The sequence below is a fragment of the Ipomoea triloba genome, chromosome 14 (genome assembly GCF_003576645.1).
Source record: "Ipomoea triloba cultivar NCNSP0323 chromosome 14, ASM357664v1".
NCBI classification, from domain to species: Eukaryota; Viridiplantae; Streptophyta; class Magnoliopsida; order Solanales; family Convolvulaceae; genus Ipomoea; species Ipomoea triloba.
The window spans coordinates 13,529,668-13,548,415 of record NC_044929.1 but is presented as its reverse complement, the minus strand read 5'-3'; the positions used below and the strand labels follow the sequence as shown (position 1 = coordinate 13,548,415).

General features: G+C 39.1%; 2 protein-coding genes across 2 annotated transcripts; one reads left to right on the top strand and one right to left on the bottom strand.

Moving 5' to 3' along the window:
• Positions 1-1,130: 1,130 nt before the first annotated feature.
• LOC116004396 (enoyl-[acyl-carrier-protein] reductase [NADH], chloroplastic-like) lies at positions 1,131-8,114 on the top strand. Its single transcript, XM_031244434.1, has 13 exons — positions 1,131-1,277; positions 2,516-2,802; positions 4,609-4,718; positions 4,812-4,867; positions 4,950-5,034; positions 5,119-5,166; positions 6,377-6,451; positions 6,528-6,639; positions 6,740-6,791; positions 6,870-6,921; positions 7,010-7,067; positions 7,600-7,698; positions 7,776-8,114. The coding sequence occupies exons 2-13, from the start codon at positions 2,535-2,537 to the stop codon at positions 7,931-7,933; spliced, it is 1,173 nt and encodes a 390-aa protein (XP_031100294.1). The 5' UTR covers positions 1,131-1,277; positions 2,516-2,534; the 3' UTR covers positions 7,934-8,114.
• An 862-nt stretch (positions 8,115-8,976) lies between these two features.
• LOC116003979 lies at positions 8,977-9,399 on the bottom strand. Its single transcript, XM_031243922.1, has one exon. It carries the CDS (start codon positions 9,397-9,399, stop codon positions 8,977-8,979), a length of 423 nt encoding a protein of 140 aa, XP_031099782.1.
• Positions 9,400-18,748: the final 9,349 nt, after the last annotated feature.

Sequence of the window (18,748 nt, the reverse complement as noted above, 5' to 3'; positions counted from 1 at the left end):
AATAATTTGAACAAATTGCCATTTTGGTCCACTGACTATAGAGGTCCTATTAATTCTAGTCCACGACTTTCAAAAGTATTAATTGCATACCATGACTTTTCAATTTGTATCAATTTTGAACACTCCGGTGAAATTTCCGGCCAAATGTCGCCGGATTCTCTTAATCCCACCGATTTGGCTTAATACAATGGGCAAAATTGTAATTTCCACCTTAGTTCATTACTATGCTTCTCTTCGAAATGCTACGCTGAGATTAGAGGGAACCCAACCACCTCCGCCAAACTCCACCGTCAGACCACCCATTACCATTCTCAAGACTTTTTTTTCTCAAAAAGTAGAGTGAACTAGCACCCAAATCAAAGAACTTTGCTAGCTAGCTAGCTTGTTGTCCCTCACTTATCTCTCTAGTTTCTCCTCTCTCTCTCTAGATTTTGAAAGACTTCGCCGGAAAATCAAGAACTGGTCCGGGGTTCCGGCGACTGAGAAGTTCTATAGAAGTTTTAGGGATAACTGGACTTTGGGTGTCTTGGAATTTTAGCTGAATCTCACTTTTGCTAGAAACCCATTTGGGTAAAGACGTCGGAGAAAGAGGGCCAAGCCGCAGCTACTGCCGGAAAGGGGAGGACGCCGAAAGCCACCCTTGCTGCACGACGCACACAACAAACGGGTAAGGACGCTCCGCCCAAGCTGCCTGCGACCTCCACCGCTGCTGTCTGTCGGTCGACGCCGAAAACAGGGGAATGCCTCTGCTGGTTTGTCCGCATGCTGCCGTCGCTGAACAGAGAGGAGGGAGATGTAAGCTCGCCGTCGCCGCCGGTTCATCGCTGCTTCATGACGCCACCCTTGTTCGTCCTCCGGGTTAGGTTGCATTGGGTTATTTTGGATCGTGGAAATTACATTTTTGCCCATTGTATTAAGCCAAATCGGTGGGATTAAGAGAATCCGGCGACATTTGGCCGGAAATTTCACCGGAGTGTTCAAAATTGATACAAATTGAAAAGTCATGGTATGCAATTAACACTTTTAAAAGTCGTGGACTAGAATTAATAGGACCCCTATAGTCAGTGGACCAAAATGGCAATTTGCTCGAATAATTTGCATAAACAGGTGTTACTCGAGACAAACGCGGCCTTCTCTTTTCCTTCCCTCTGTTCATTTACCCTGCTACTTCCACCACTGTTGTGCTACAAACAGAACACACAATTTCTTAGCCGGATCAATAAAATTTCCATAATCAAATTGAAACCTCCCACTGCTCTTCTCTCAGCAACCAAGAGGTAGTAGGAAATTCTTCAAATTCGCACCTTCTTCACTCCCAACTCGCTTTCTGTTTCTTGATATTTAAATTTTCAATTGCTGTTCATTCTATTTTACTTTGCCCTCGATTTAACGTGCTTTGGGTGAATATTATTTAAGTAGTCTTTGTTTTTAGCTACATTTTGATGATAAAGAAGAACTTTTGAGGATTTTTTAATATTGCTGTAGTGGATAATGTAGTACAGTATATGCTAATGGCTTTATTTTGAAATGCATTATCAAGTGTGTATACAATAGCTTTAGGTTTTCTTAATTTCTCATTGTTTACCTTGGAAGACGTGGGAGATAAGAGGGGTTTAGGATAGAATTGATGTTCATTGCTTGGTTGCTGAATATAGATAGGTATGGAAATGAGGCATGGAAATTAAACACATTTTGCGAGGTAATGTGGAAATGCCTGGGGGTGAAGTATATATTAGTTTACTGATTGCACAATGAACTTAAGTTATTAAGCACTAGTCCACTCTAGTTATGGTCTGCTACATGTAATCTACAACTTCATCCATGGCTGTAAGAGCTAACTTCCTTATGGCCTTATATTTCCTTGAGCTAGGATATACGGATTATTTATTAATAAATTAGTTTAGGTCTTAGTTTATCTCATTTATTTGTCAATATACTTGCCTTCATTAGGCATCCCTCTCTGTAATTGGAGAAATGCAGGTCTTTTAATAGTATATAAAAAGAAATATGTAAAAAGGAAATCATTAAAAACAGTGGTTCCTTAAAGACATTGGTGTGAAATGCATGTGCTAGGCATTCATTTCCATTTGAGGGTTTCTGTAGGATACTAGGGCACATGGATTTTGTTAAGAATGTACCATATGATGATAAGAGGTTATGAAATGTAGATCCAGGATGACTGCCTCAATCCTTTAGAGTGATGAACTCTCTTCTGTTCCTTTATTTATTTATTTCTAGAGAAGTGCTGTTTTTTTATGCATCAAAGTAGCCATTTCTTTTGCTTTTATTGCAAGTTCAAAGTTTCCACATACCTTCCTTTCCCTTAAAGAATTAATTAAAAAGAAGAAGAGCAAAATGGCTATCCCCTATGAACAACTTTGCTACAGCAACTAAATATTGACTTCATAAATGCTAGAGAAAAGTATATTGTAACTAGTGCATTTAGTCTTATCAGTTTCCATTTGGTCATTTCTGCAATTCTGGATTTTCTGGTTCTGATTTCAGTAATTTTCAGGTTTTCATTAATCTCTGCAATGGCAGCAGTTGTGACTTCCTTCTTGCAAACTACTGTAGCAAGGCCCTCTGTTTTCTCTACTCGGAGAATCTTTAGTGGGTGCTCGAATGCTGATGCTAAAGAAGTGTCATGGAATAGGCTTGCCAGTACTCATCATGTATCATCTGTACGGCATTTGCATCGTTCTTTCACGTCAGCATCTCCAACATTTGGAAAAGGTGTAACTAGGGCAAAATTGGAAAGTGATGAAAGCAAGCCTGTTACTGGTTTGCCAATAAATTTGAAAGGTTAGATTCTTGTGGTTCTGATTTTCCTTCTATACAAACATAATGGAGACTTATGCATAATCATGTCTGTTTTCTGTAGAGGCCCTCAAGGTGATGCAGGAGGGCCTTGGTGCAATTTGATTTTTTTTTTTTAGTACATTTGTGGGATTGAGAATTGAGCGCATGATCTCATTGTTGTTAAGGCGTTGCCTAGGTGTCCGGTCGGTGGAGACCAGCCGCCTAACGAGCTCACCTCGCCTTAAAAAAAAAATCCCTACTAATATGTAGCTGAGAGCCTGAGATGATGATTCCCCCCTCCCAGCCTCGCCTTAGTGGTTGTTTACTTTGTTTTATGACAGGTTATAGCTGAGAATGAAAATAACCCTAATTATGATCTATCAATGGATCCTTAAAGGGAGGCTAAATCTATAGACCCATGCTAGAAATGCTAAATTATTGCATAATTTAGTACTTATTGTTGAGATTTGAAAATATCTTTGACATACACCAACTGTCTTTTATCCCTCAATTCTGGATTATAACTCTGTTCAAATCCCATGAATTTATCAAGACATGTAGGTGACCAGATTTTTAGCTTTCTTTGACTAGTTTGTAAACCATTCAAAATTTGTTTATATTAATTTCCCAAAGCTAAAATGTAGTATTTAGCAATATGGTGTTACGGTGTGACAATCATGACAGCAAATTTTCTGCTTAAGAAAAACAAAAACAAAAACAAAATGTGGTGTTACAGTTACTATTGTCATTAATGTCAAAAATTAATTTCCAGAATAAATAGAAGTTGGTTACTAAAAAGTGCTTTTAAAGTCAGATGAACCCAGTTATTCTTTTAAGCAGTTAGTTGTTTCTAATACTGTAGCATTCATTTGGAGATTTTCTTTCCCCCCACATGTGATTGATGTAGTGATATGTGGAGTATATCAAGGTAGACTTTAGTGTTAACAAGTTCACATTGAACATTATGATTGAGCATTTTAACACTGATGTCCTTTTTAGGGGTGGGCTTATTCAGATTATCCAAACCAAAACCATAAATTTAAACCGAATTTTAAATTTTGGGTGGACCCTTTGGTTATCGATTTGGATGTTTAAAATATGTTATATTTGAATATAAATTTGGTTTGGATATAGGGTGCTAAAGTTTCTTCTATATGGAACCCAAATCCTGAACTAACCCAACAAGTTATTATAAATATAATAATAAATTATATATTAACTTTAAATATATTTTTATACTAATACTATATTAATTTTCAAAACTTTTTAGTTAATTTGTTAGTGCTTTATGTTATTTTTAGTTTGATAGTATACAAAGAATATTAACATACAAATAATAAAATCAATAACAAAATTTAAAAATAATAATTTTTTTTTTGGGTATAGCCAAACTAACCCTAAATATACTCGAAATAATTTCAATCAAACTGACCATATCCAAATTATTATTTGGTTCAGATATTGATTTAAAAAATTATCACCTGAAATTTTTGGATGTCCAAAATAAAATTCAGGTCTCACTTGAACCAAACCAACACCCACCCCTAGTCCTTCTAGACAGATGGAAATGGGACATTAGATATTTGGCATTCATAAATATAGTTAACTTTGGCTTCTATCTGCAATTTTTCCCTTGATTATAAAAGACAGAATACCGTACTGCTGCTTTTCTCCTCTTTCATTCCCTTAGTTTGTTTGGTTGTTTTATTTATTGGTTTACTTAATTGTAAATCTTTCATGTGCTGATGAAATGTTTAAAGAATTTATTATATTTGATTACTTTAACTTCTAGTTTTCCTGTGTTTTTAGGTAAAAGGGCATTTATAGCTGGCGTAGCAGATGACAATGGATATGGCTGGGCTATAGCAAAGTCCTTGGCTGCTGCAGGTGCAGAAATTCTAGTTGGAACCTGGGTACCTGTAAGTTGGATATAATTTTAAGATTTTATTTGAATTTACACAGTAGATAGATATTAATATTATAACCTGTTTGTCCATTATTATCTTTTGTAGGCCTTAAACATTTTTGAAACAAGTCTACGGCGTGGGAAATTTGATGAGTCACGTGTGTAAGATTTTAAACTTCTGTTTCTTTCCATTGCACTGCTGAATGCTGAATATCCTGTTTTCTAATGCCTAATTTGATCTCAGGTTGCCAGATGGATCTTTGATGGAGATTACAAAAGTATATCCCCTAGATGCTGTTTTTGACAGCCCAGAGGATGTGCCCGAAGATGTACTACATTGCCTATAGTCTTTGCAAAATAAACTAATAATTAAGTGGATCTTTATTAAATGTGTCATAATATTTTTCTTCCAGATAAAGGCAAACAAACGTTATGCTGGATCTAGTAATTGGACTGTTAAGGTAACTAAATTCTTTAATTGCACCATCTTTTGTAGATGTTCTAATTTAATGTGACAATTGTGTTTTTGAACAAGAAAGCACAGAAACCAAATTTAGGGCCATGTATGTGTGCCTGACATTATTGAACACACATGGAGTCATTTCTGTCCGACTTTTGCAATCCTGTTGCTATTATAGGACACAAATGTTCTTTTATCTGGAGATGGTTAGGATGTAAATCTTTTAGTTTTAATCATAGTTAAGGTCAAATCCTTATATTAGTTGAATTAACTTTTGATGAGACATGCAAATATATCATTTCTTTGATTAAGCATATTTAAGCTTTACATCTCTTTTTATATTTCAAATCTTTTTTTTTTAATTATAAATATTGTTTTGTTGTACTGTACAGTTCTTATATGATGTACAAAGGAATAATAGAAGTCTTGTCCCACAATTTTGGAAGTTGTGCTATCGTGTCCATATCCATGCTACATAGATTCTAAGTTCTTTCAGACACTTTAGTCATGAAACTTTGATGCCACTTTGTTGCTTCATATCTTATATAGTGTGAAGTAACTGAGAAACTAAGAATGTCTATTACCATGTCAACATTTTCAATTACAATTTTAGACATACATGGTTTTCGTATGTATTCACTTTGGCACCATCTTAGATGAGGTTCTGATGGCATGTAATGACAATGCTGCAGCATACTTCCCATATATAGGGCATGCTTCAAACAAATAAGAGTATCATGTTATGAGATGAAACTTGTCAACTTTTTTTTTTTTTTATATATCCAAACATTTAAACACAAGTTGAAAAGTTTTAAATAGTTCAGGAACTCCTCTTTTGTGTTTTTTTTTTCCTGATATATTTATGCATGTTATTTTTACCTGTTTATCTTGATAGGTGATATTTCTGGGTGGTGATTATTTGTTTTCAGTAAATCATTAATGTATTGGTTGATGGAATGAAATTTTGGGAAATCATTTGTAAAATTGTAATTGAATTATGGATTCACTTAATTATAGAAGTACAACATGGTTATTTGCTTTCTATCTACATCCTCATTTTCTAGAAATGATCTAATTTTTTAATCACATGTTTCTGCGCGAATGACTGTTTTGGGTAAAATAATTGTGTGTTGGACTTGTTCTCTTTGTTGTTAGCTTACTACTTAATGTGTATATCATACTTCACCTACCTGTTTTATGTTGTTTCATAGGAAGTAGCTGAATGTGTAAAACAGGATTACGGCAGCATTGATGTTCTTGTGCATTCACTTGCTAATGGACCTGAGGTACAACACATTTTAAAAAGCTATAGTGATATATCTATTAGATTGTTATTCACCAAAAGGCTTATCCAATGTGTAGGTTACTAAGCCTTTGTTGGAGACGTCTAGGAAAGGATATCTGGCAGCAATATCTGCCTCAAGTTATTCCTATATTTCTTTACTCCAGCATTTCCTTCCAATAATGAATCCAGGTTTCTTCTTATTATACCCTTGATTTGTAATTATTTTCATCTCTTATCTGTCTGATTCTTTAGTATTTAAAGTGACATCATAAATGCATGTTATGGACAGGTGGTTCTTCCATTTCTCTTACCTATATTGCTTCTGAGAGGATAATTCCAGGGTATGCATTTCTCTTCTCTAAATACTAACATGGATGCAATTGTCAAATTTTTGTGTTCATATAATACTTAACATGTAGATATGGAGGAGGCATGAGTTCAGCAAAAGCTGCACTCGAGAGTGATACAAGAGTAGGTTACCCTCTTCTAGTTACTAAACGATATTTCAGTTTTGTGATTTATTCTTTTCGCTCAATACATTAATATTTAATGTATTCAGGTGCTTGCTTTTGAAGCTGGAAGAAAGCATAAAGTTAGGGTGAACACAATATCTGCTGGTACATGTTCCCTCTATCATTGTTCATACATTCCTAAACCTTTTATGACTATTAGAAACCTACATTCTTTTGGCTAACTAAACTGCATTTTGTTCAAGATTTGTTTGATTTGTGAGATCATTGAAATCTTGACCGGTCCTCAGAATTTGACCCTGGAAATAATTCACAATTCAGTTTGTTTTGTTTTGCTATGCAATGGAAGTATGGAACTTCTATCACCCACCCCCACCCCCCGCCCCCGGCCCTTGGGGGTCATAATTCTGTTTGTGTCACCATGCTACAGTGCTACTGCCACCTCCTCAGGGGTAGTACTAATGCTTCCTTGTTCCTTTTGTGTGTGTGACAACCTTCAGAAAAGGAAATTAGCTAGTCTATGCATCATTTTGGAGTTAGAATGCATTTAGAATAACAGAAATACACTAATCGAGTACAATTGAACTGTAGTTCGACCAGTTGTTGTCATGATCTTATTATGTCTTCCCCTTTTGTGCCCACTTTTTTGGTTTTTGGCCAATACCAAAACTGTATCCAGGTCCATTAAGAAGCCGTGCAGCAAAAGCAATTGGGTTCATTGATATGATGATTGATTACTCATCAGCCAATGCTCCTCTCCAGAAAGAGTTGTCTGCAGGTAGATAGACGACCATTTTAGCTTTCTAAATCTGCTACATTCCTTTGTCTCATTGCCATGTGATGTGTATAAAACAGATGAAGTCGGGAACACGGCTGCCTTCCTTGCATCGCCATTGGCTTCTGCCATTACTGGTGCGGTTATCTATGTCGACAATGGCCTGAATGCTATGGGCGTGGGTGTTGACAGTCCCATATTTAAAGAGCTTGACATCCCCAAGGCCAAGGACCATTGAGGCTTAGTGTAGAGAGTTTGAATCATCACAACTAGTTTTTATTTTCTAATGGCTTTGCCAGCGGCTCATATATATGAGATTTCCTATTTTTGTAGAAAGTATTGTTAGTCTGATTATCCAAACCCAATAAATTTGGGAGATCCTTAGGCCATCTGCATCCATGATTTCTTTCCAGTTGCAACAGTAGCAGTAGTAGTAGTGCAACGACTAAGAATTCCACATATCAATAACCGCTTACAAGATGAAGAATATATAATACAATTGAGGTCTCAATCTTATACATAACAAGGCAAAAACATGGTATCATATACCATAACATCATTGCACGAATCATTCTCATTCACTACCTCTAGTAAACAAGATGTAATAAAGACAACCAGCAAAAAGGAAACTCAACTCCACAAAAGATGGTGAAGATGAAGATAATTTTAAGCCTCAGCAAATGCGCACTAAGAAAAATTAATTTACTCTGCTCAAATTAGTACTACTATTTATCCAATTCCAACCCATGATGCGCCAGCTACCTCTAATTTCCATTTTAAACTATCAAGGATTGTTTTATTCGCGTTCTCCACCTGCCCATTTGCTTGGGGATAAGAGACTGCCACTCGGCTGTGCTTGATGCCCCATTTTGACAGGAATTCTGAGAATTCCCTTGCTTCAAACTAACGCCCATTGTTCGCAATTACTTGAAGGGGGATCCCGAAGCGGCACAATATGTTTTTCTCCACAAACTTTTTGCACCTTGCCACCGTTATGCTAGTGAGAGGCTTGGCCTCTACCCATTTGGTGAAATAATCCACCGCTACAATGATGTACTTTCGGCTCCCAGAGCCTGTGGGGAGGGCCCCTATCAAATCGATCCCCCATCTCGAGAAGGGGATTGCTGTGCTTACGGGAGTATAACTCGTCGCGGGCCGACCTGGTAGCGTTTGAAACTCTTGACATTTAGGGCACCACCTCACATATTCCGCACAATCCTTCCACATTTTCGGCCAAAAGAAACCCTGCAACATGATGCATCGGGCTATAGTGTACGCTCCCTAGTGCGTGGAGCACACTCCTTTGTGGACTTCTCTCATCATCAATTCCGCCTCATCCGGGTACACACACTTCAAAAGTGTGCCATTATACGACCACTTATACAATTTATTGTCTATGATGGCATAGCTCGGTGCTCGCAACTTTATTAACTTGGCGTCCTCTTCATCCACGGGTAAAGTGCCGTCCATTTTGTATCTCCTCATGTGGTCGATCCAGCATGGTTCTCTAGTTTGCACAGGGCAAACCCACGAGACATCAATACTTGAAGTCTCCAAATCTTCAAACCGGGCAATCTTGCGTATGTGATTGGGGATTTCGGTGCTTAACTTGGAAAGCATGTCAACGTCTGCATTTTGCTTGCGGGGTACTTGATGAATCTCGTATCCCTCAAATTCGTGCAGAGTTTTCAACACTGTGTCCATGTACCTACGCGCAGCGTCTGCATTGGCTTCATACTACCCCTGACGTGGCCAACTACTAGCTTGGAGTCGCACCCCGAATTCGTACCTTTTCTGCTCATAACCCTGCCGCTAATCGCAACCCGTTGAGTAGGGCCTCATATTCTGCCTCATTATTGGATAATTTGAAGTGGAATCAGATGACATAGTAGGCGTGAAACCCCTCTGGAGTGATGAACACCATCCCTCCACCGCAGCCTTTATTGTTAGAGAAACCATCCGTAGACAAGGTCCACCATCCTCCATCCTCATTTTCAACTTGCTCCGTCACTTCTCGTGCCGTGCACTCAACTATAAAATCTGCAAGAGGTTGACCTTTGATGGCTGGTCTTGGCCTGAATTCGATATCAAACTGGCTGAGGTGCATGGCCCGTCTTGCCATCCTAGCAGAGTTGGCATTCCGCAAGAAACTTCCCAACGGTTGATGTGAAAGTACATGGATGGGATGTGCTTGGAAGTAGTGGGCCAACCTCTTTGAAGTGTTAGGAACATATTGTAATAGGTTTTGATGATACCAAATGTAATTCACAATCCCCTAAGTCTTGATAGATAGGAAATATATGTAAGTTCGACAAGTAAACTAAGAGCGAATATACAACCGGGTAATTGAGCTCAACTCGGAAAATATTTAAGCTTAAGGTGAACTTGTTTGAACATCTTAGAAATTTCGTGTTGTAAGCTTATAGATAGATCAGAAGAAGGCACGCGACATCGCTGGAGGAATAAGGGTCTGCGAGACATCAACTAAGTCTCGAGACATAAGCAGAGTTCGAGAGATAGAATCTCTCGAGACATCAATCCAGTTCGAGACGTAGGATCGAGACATCAAGTGGTCGAGACATCAACATTGGTCTCGATGAACTGGTACTTCTCCAAAGGGTTGAATGGCAGTCAACATGCATGAATAAAGTAATCTAAGTTTGGAGAAGAAGAATATCATGGAGATAAAATATTAAGGAGGTGCCGAAAGAATATTATGGAAACTACCAGAAGTGGATGCCACGTCAGAATTCCACAACAAACGGATAGAAGATGCACCAATCCAAGGTCGGTCTTATTCCCTAAAATGAGGATCAATGGGAATATAAGAAGAGTAACTTTTACCAAAAGCAGTAAGTGGAGCATGGACTCAAGAAAGTGGATTATGGGATATGCACTACAAAACAAAGGGTTCAAGTTACAAGACCACCACTCCATGAAACATGCTAAAATTATGCAAGTCCCATGATCAGCATGGGAGACAGATTTCAAACGGAATAATTTTCCCTCCAACGGAATTATTCCTCAACTCTCATATATAAGGACGTGAAGACACAAGTAAATAAAAGGGGAGTCAGAGAATTCCAAGCTATCACAAGAGGTGTCTGTTTCAAACGTTCAAGTGCAAGTGCTTAATCAGGAATATCATCCTTGATATTCAAAACAGCGAGAAAAACACATCTTAGTGTTTGAGAGAGTTACAAAGCTTAACCTACTATACATCTAGAAGGTGACTGAGGCTGCTCTACAAGGAAGTCTTATACAAGTCTATTCACCCCCCTCTAGATTTGTACCCCATCCCCTTGGGACCAACATGAAGAGGTGACCGCAGGAAATACAGTCTTCTCCACCACAGTGTACCGCAGTTCTGCGTCGTGCAAGGCTTTGCTTACATAGTAAATGGGCAGCTGAGTCCCTCCTTCCTCTTTGACCAGCACAGAGCTGATCGCACCCTGCAACACACCTAGGTATAAGAGTAAGGTTTCACCCGCCTCTGGCTTTGTAAGCAAGGGCATGGATAAAAAATATTTTTTTAACTCCTCAAAGGCCAACTGGCAATCTGGAGTCCATTCAAACCCCTTGCTCTTCTTCAATATCTGAAAAAATGGAAGGGACCACTCGCCCGATCTAGACAAAAATCGACCTAAGGCCGCGAGGCGTCCATTGAGCCTCTGGACTTCTTTTATGGACCGTGGGAGTTCCATGTCAAGAATGGTCCTTACCTTTTCTAGGTTAGGTTCTATCCCATTTCTAGTAACCATGAAACCCAAGAACTTGCCCCCTGAACTGCAAAGGTGCATTTCTTTGGGTTTAAGCGCAAATTAAAATTCTTTATAATGGAAAATACCTCATTTAGGTCTTCGACGTGAGAGACGGCTCTGTGGCTTTTGACGATCATGTCGTCTACATATGCCTCCATGCTTCCATGTTTCGTCCCAATACCTTTCTAAATAATTTGGCTACCATCCTAGTATAGGTGGCACCTATATTTTTCAGGACGAATCGCATAACCAAGTAGCATAATATGCCTTCTGGGGTGGTGAAGGTAGTCTTCTCGACATCTTCCTCATGCATGGATATTTGATGGTACCCTCGGAAGACATCCATGAAACTCATCAATTCACAACCTGTCGTTTCGTCCACCAGTTGATCTATGTTTGGCATTGGAAGTCGGTCTATGGGGCATGCTTTATTGAGATCCGTATAATCTACACACATTCTCCACGTGGATCCTTTTGGGGCTAAGACCACGTTGCTCAACCACTGGGGGTAATAGATTTCTTTAACATGCCAGCCTGCGATAACGCGGTCACCTCCTTCTTCACAAATTCCTTTCGTTCTGCCGACATGTATCTCTTTCTCTGCTGCATTGGGTTCCTGGTGGGATCCACAACCAATTTATGAGGTATGATGCTTCCATCAATACCTGGCTTGTCTTCTGGCCCCCATGCGAACACTTCTTTAAAACGACGGATAACCTCCACTATTTGGGCCTTTAGCTGCAATGTTAAACCAGTGCCAATTTTTACCACTCGATCCGATCGTGCGGGATCGACCACCACGTCTTCGGTCTCAGATGCGGGCTCGGCGTGGGGCCATGCCTCCTCCTCCTTCAACACTCTTTCTGCAATGGTGTGGACTTGCAAATCTTTCTGCCCAATTTTTTTTACAAGCTTTAATGTAACAACTGCGAGCTGCTCTCTGGTCCCCTCTCGCAACTCCTATCCCATTCGGACTGGGAAACTTCATACACAAGTATTCTATCAAAATTATTGCCTTGAGGTCCTCCAAGGCCCCCCCCCCCCAAGTATGATGTTGTGTGCACATGTGAGTCTTACCACGATGAACTCCATGTCAAGCTTGCAAATGTTTGGGCTCGTGTCTATTTCTACTGGTAAGATGGCAAACCCCTCGATCTCTACTGAGTCCCCTGTAAATCCAAAAAGCAGGGTTCGTACCTCTTTGAGTTGGCTCCTAGGTAGCCCCAATTTGGTAAAGACATCGTAGTACATCACGTTAACCGAGCTCCCAGTGTCGACCGATATGCGATGTACTATGGTATCGTTGATGTCCATCTTGATCACCAACGTGTCCCGATGGGTTAATGGACCCTCCGAGAGGTCGTCATCAGAGAAGGTGATGGCCTCCTGCTTTAGCTTCTTTCCTTTTGGAAGGCTTACCACCCCCCTATGTATAACTGGCAGCTCCACTTCTTCCTTTCAGCCAGTGTGTCTCCTCCCGCAGGTTCCCCATAAATGAAATGTATGGTCGGCTTCTTGTGTTGCCTGGGCTCCTCCGTTTCTTTTTCAACTTCATCTCGCTCTGTGATTTGGTCATGCTCCCTTTTTCTTGCGTTCGATGTAGATGGTTCGGAGCCATCATCCTTCCTCCAAACATTTTTCGGTGGGTTGGCGCGGCTGTTGTTGACCAGATCGCTTGACAAATTGCTTAAAATAGCCCCTCTGGATAAGCTCATCAATTTGTTGCTTAAACACCTTGCACTCATCTGTGTCGTGGCCGACCCGCCTATGGAATCTGCAGTACTTAGTCTGGTCTACATTTGGGGAGACCTTCATGCATTCTAGCGGAAATAAGCCCTTTAACTAATATACTATGAGTAAGAGTGTATGAGTCTAAATTACAGTATAAGTCAAAACTATAGTATTAATCCAATATTAATAAATAAATAATATAAATTTATATTCTATGAGTAACAAATTCATTTCGTGATTATATTTTGTGGATAGCAAATCCATTATGTGATTAAATTTTGTGATGTATATTGAAGTATGATTGTCTAACATACAACATAAATTCAGTATTATGAAATAAAGCATTCAACTAATATAGTATGAGTATGAGTCTAAATTATAGTATGAGTTTAAACTATAGTATTAGTCAAATATTTTTAAAATTCAATGCTTTAAAAAAAGTGTATAAATGCAATATGTACCTTGGAGTCATGGAATAAGCATGCTCGTGTTTGTTGGTTGATGGCAACACGTTAATATTCCTTGGCCAAATAACAACGCATCAATCGGAGCCTTATAGAACTTTTTCTTTGTCCTGAGGGACGTAATTTGACTCCATTACTAAGCAATAAAGAGAAAGATGAGAAATTACAGAGAACAATAAAAAATATATAATGGTAGAATATCAGTCAATTAGTGATCTTTTTATATATTCCGCCAGTTAGTAATATCAAATTCATTTTCAACTAATTAATCTTTTTTTTTTATATTTTCAGTCAATTAAAATATGAGATGCAGTGATATTTTTATCTAATTTATGTTTCATTTTTAATTGATGATGTAGAATATTATTATTGGAATATTTCCGTTTCATTTTTAATTTACCTTTAGTATTGTTTAAAATATGCATTTACTATTGATGATGTAGAATATTGTTATTGAAATATTTCCATTCATTTTTTAATTAAATTGCAATGATATGACCATTTCCTTTTTTCATTTTAGTCAATTATGGATATTTATATATATATATATATATATATATATATATATATATATATATATATATATATATGCATAAGTAGAATAAAAAGCCTTAGAAGAAGTATTATTATAGATTATTTGGGCTTTTAGAACAAATTGCTTATTCTAGGAGTGATTAATTCAATCAATGAATTGGGCTTAATTAAAGAATAATTTCTTAGTAACGGGATTCTGTAAAGCATTCCGGGTTAAATTATTTTGGGGTGTCACACACAGTATTACTATTGTTTTTTTTTTTTGTCATTCTATGCTAATGCTATAAAACTTGCTAACTACATTGTCCTGTAGCCACCGATGTAACTACAACTTGTTTTTTTTTTTTTTTTTTTTTCATAATTTGCACAATAGACCTTTTGCCTTTTTATTCAAATTGTAATCCACTCCACTAGTCTCATTTGCACTATTATTATCTAGGTCTATGTCGTTTTCCTCAAAATCTTCCAGAGCCTCAAACTTCAACCTAGCCACATGTGTTTGTTGTCCACATACACCTCAACCCCAATCCGTCCTTCCTTATTTTTCTCATGCACGATTTATGCGATTTTCTTGACTTTTAGCTCACTTTCTTTCCTTTCTCAATGTCAACATCCACGGCCAAATTGGTAAACTACCTTTGGACTAATGACTATATTTCCTCTAATGGGTCCTCCATCTTTATCCCCTACCGTCATAAAGAACCCTTCGTCAAAGTACTCAATTAGTAGACAATGAAAGTGAAACCAATCTAGCAAACACTTTGTTTTGTCAACAACCAAATCAAAATTAAGAACCCAGCCATACCTAAATAGGTAATTGATCAAGGACATCAATGACCCTTCAAACTTAGCGAAATTGTAATCATCCAAAAGCTCAAACTTAAACAATTGTAATAATTACTCCAACGACTCTCCATTATCACGACTCAGCACTCAATGTATGCTCATCATTACCAGCACTCAATGCAGCTCACCATTACTAGCACTCCGTTACACTCACTAGAGGAAGAGCCGTTGCAGACATAGTATAAGTAGCAGACTTGTGGTAGAGGATGGGGGGACACTTTGTTTATGATACACAACACTAATATACTGTACTTAAATCACTCACTCTCACTAAGTATACAGATCTACATTATGGCATTGTTACTCACTTGTCTATTGTACTTGCACATTACACTCAAACTATCAAATACACCCGGTAACAATACTTACCATCATTGGTGCTCTCGTTGAGAGCTGAGGCCAAAATCTCAGGCGAAGCTCTACACATAACAACAATTTCAGTTTGTCAGTGGAGATGGTTGGATCGAGATCTAGCGATTTCCATAATTCTCATCACGAGAATCGTGGTAACACCGGTGGTGGTCACAATGATGGTCATCACCAGCAATGTAACAACAATCATAGTGGAGGACAGCAAGTGCCCAAAGCACGGGAACCACCTATGAACCCCCAAGCGGCGGCCCATGTCATTCAGCACACAGCAACAACCCTAGCCCAGTTGGGGGCAAAGATTCAATCTCAACTGCCCCAGGAATCCGCGTAGAAGGAGGGAATAGAGGAACAAAGGACCCAGCGTCTGTGTCGTGGTGCAACTCGTCGGCCGGCCGTTTCTATGCATGCCATGGGACGGTGGGGTGAAAGGGCTGCTATCCAGCCAAGGTTGTTGGCACAACTGAAGACCAAAAGGACCAAGGGTCCACACCAAGGTGAGCAGTCGCACCGGATTGAAGGGATGGGTGAGTCTGGGGGGCCAACCCCGTGTCAGTCCATGGTGCTCAAGCAAACCCCACACATGCAGAAGGAAGTGGTGGAAAAACATCAAAAACGGATAGAAGAGCTAGAGAAAATGGTAGAAGCAAGAGAACATTCACCAGAACCTAAGGTGAGGATGGTCGCTTCATTTTCTCCTTCTATAATGGATGCGCCCCTCCCAAGAGATTTTAGGTTGCCCACTATCAAGGCCTACATCGGGACATCTGACCCGCGTGTCCACATGACAAGGTACAAGGCAGCCATGGTATGACCGGGGCAGGTGACACCATAATGTGCAGAGCGTTTTTGTCCACTTTGGATAGAATCGCCCAAGATTGGTTCAACACGATCCCGGATGGTTCGATCCAGAACTTTGCGGAGTTGTCCAAACATTTATTGATTTATTTCTCTAGGCATATACAACACAAGAAACCATTTTCACATCTCTACGGAGTAAAGTAGGACAGGGGCGAAAGCTTAAGAAATTTCTTAAGCAAATGGAAGATGGAAGTCAACAATGTGTGCGACTTCGATTCTAAGGCAGCAATCCTCATGTTTATCCAGGCATTGAGGTCAAGAAATTTTCATAGACAGCTGAACACTCACCATCCACGCTCTTATGAGGAGTTAATGAGGATAGCAAACCGCTATGCCGAGGCCGAGGAAGCTGATAGAAAGAAGAAAGATGAGGAAGAGGGCAGGAGGAGTGGGCGACCTGACAAAGTTGGTCCGACCAACCACGCACCACGCCCAAACCAGTTATCCGCAACAAAGGGGAAAGTTCAAGAAAGGCCTCGTCTCACCCCACCGCGACACTTAACACCGCTTACTCACCCGGTTAGCGTGATTCTAAGTCACGCTGAGGAAATGGGAATAGTGCATTTTCCCTCAAAGTGTATGGCAGTTTCTAAGTGCGAGGACCAAACCAAGTACTGTCGGTTCCACCGACAACTTGGACATGATACTGACGAGTGCCATACTTTAAAAGGACAAGTAGAGGAACTGGTGCAGAGCGGATACTTTACTCAATTCATTAAGTATCCGGGACAGTACCAGCATCAACAAGGCCTACACGACAATGTGTGGCGAAAGAAAGAAGATCCTGAGCCTTTAGCCTCCAACACCAAGAAGAGAAGGTGCGACCAGGGCGAGGAAGGAAGAAACAGTGAGCTAGAGGAGAAGCCCGCACAATGCAAAAAACATGTCATTCGCTGATGGTCCGTCCTGATTATATTTTTAAAAAAAAAACTATATTCCCTTAGGGCCGGCATGAGATCCGATCTCGCTAGCTACTTGACGGGAGAGCTGACCTTTGACTGAGCCTACGGCTAGTCGAAGTGAGCTCGCGCACAGAACGTCAAAAAAAAAAACAAACAAAAAACAAAAACAAAAACAACAAAATAAAATAAAATAAAATAAAATTTGGTCGAGGTCATGCCTCGACCAAAATTAATTGGCATTGTTACTCACTTGTCTACTGTACTTACACATTACACTCAAACTATCAAATATACCCGGTAACAATACTTACCGTCAGTCATCATCCAGCTATCAACATCAATAGTCTATCCATCAGGGGTTTTTTGTCGAAGAAGGTATATGTAACCTACCGTTTTTCCCATAACCTTAACGATAAGAAACTATCTCCAAGTTCATTGGGGGTGAGCCTTCTCCTCTTTTAGCAAGCCAATTGTGGGGCAATCATCATCGTCACGCATCCTTTTCATCTCCTCGTCATCTAAGAAAAGATCATCATCATCCGACTATCATCATTGGCAGGCTATCCATCAGGGTTTTTTGTCGAAGAAGGTATATGTAACCTACCGTTTTTCTCATAACCTTAACGATAAGAAACTATCTCCAAGTTCACTAGAGGTGAGGCTTCTCCTCTTTTGGTAGGCCAATGGTGAGGCAATCATCATCGTCACGCATCCTCCTCATCTCTTCGTCATCCAAGATAAGATCGTCATCATCCAACTATCATCATCAATAGGCTATCCATTAGGGGTTTTTTGTCGAAGAAGGTATATGTAATTAACCTATTGTTTTTCTATAACCTTAACGATAAGAAATTATCTCCAAGTTCACTGGAGGTGAGCCTTCTCCTCGTTTGACAGGCCAATGTTGGGGCAATCATCATCGCCATGCATTCTCCTCATCTCCTCGTCATCCAAGATAAGATCATTAGCATCCGACTATATATCATCATCAACAAGGTATCCATCAGGGGCTTTTCCTGAACAGCGTCAACCATGACAGGTTCGATATCATGCACTTTTGAAGATTCTCCCGCATTGATTTCTTTCGGCTTCGTTTCAAAAGATCCTTGCCTTTAAGGGATTGTTGCACTGAGGGAGCCGGAGAAGGCATCCTTACACAAAAAATACTCATGATTTTAAAAATAGATTTTCATTGATAAATATTTTTAAGTTTTTTCTTTCATAATTTTAATATTAGACTTGAACCTTAGCGAATTGCATAAAAATGCCTAGCTAAGCATTACATGTCCAATAATACAATTCAGTGAATTCACTGAATTTAGTATATCCGTCCCCGGACCAACTAACTCATACATATATCACCGTATAAATAAACTTCATTATGGAAATATTTGATAATAAACTAAAAACAATGAATGTATGATCTCATAGAGCTTATCCATTCAGTGGGAAAACCGGAACAATAGAGTGAGGTGTCTAATGAACATCTACTCTTAGAAACTTTTTCGCTGTCTTTTAGGGTATTTGTTATAACAATTGAAGCTTTATTAGGACGTCCGTTACGTTTTCTCTCACATTCAAATCT

Coding starts and splice junctions, on each gene's coding strand:
- LOC116004396 (XM_031244434.1), top strand. CDS start 2,535: ATGGCAGCAGTTGTGACTTCCTTCTTGCAAACTACTGTAGCAAGGCCC. Junction 6,640..6,739: donor CCTTCCAATAATGAATCCAG/GTTTCTTCTTAT, acceptor TGTTATGGACAG/GTGGTTCTTCCATTTCTCTT. Junction 7,699..7,775: donor CCAGAAAGAGTTGTCTGCAG/GTAGATAGACGA, acceptor TGTATAAAACAG/ATGAAGTCGGGAACACGGCT.
- LOC116003979 (XM_031243922.1), bottom strand. CDS start 9,399: ATGGACACAGTGTTGAAAACTCTGCACGAATTTGAGGGATACGAGATT.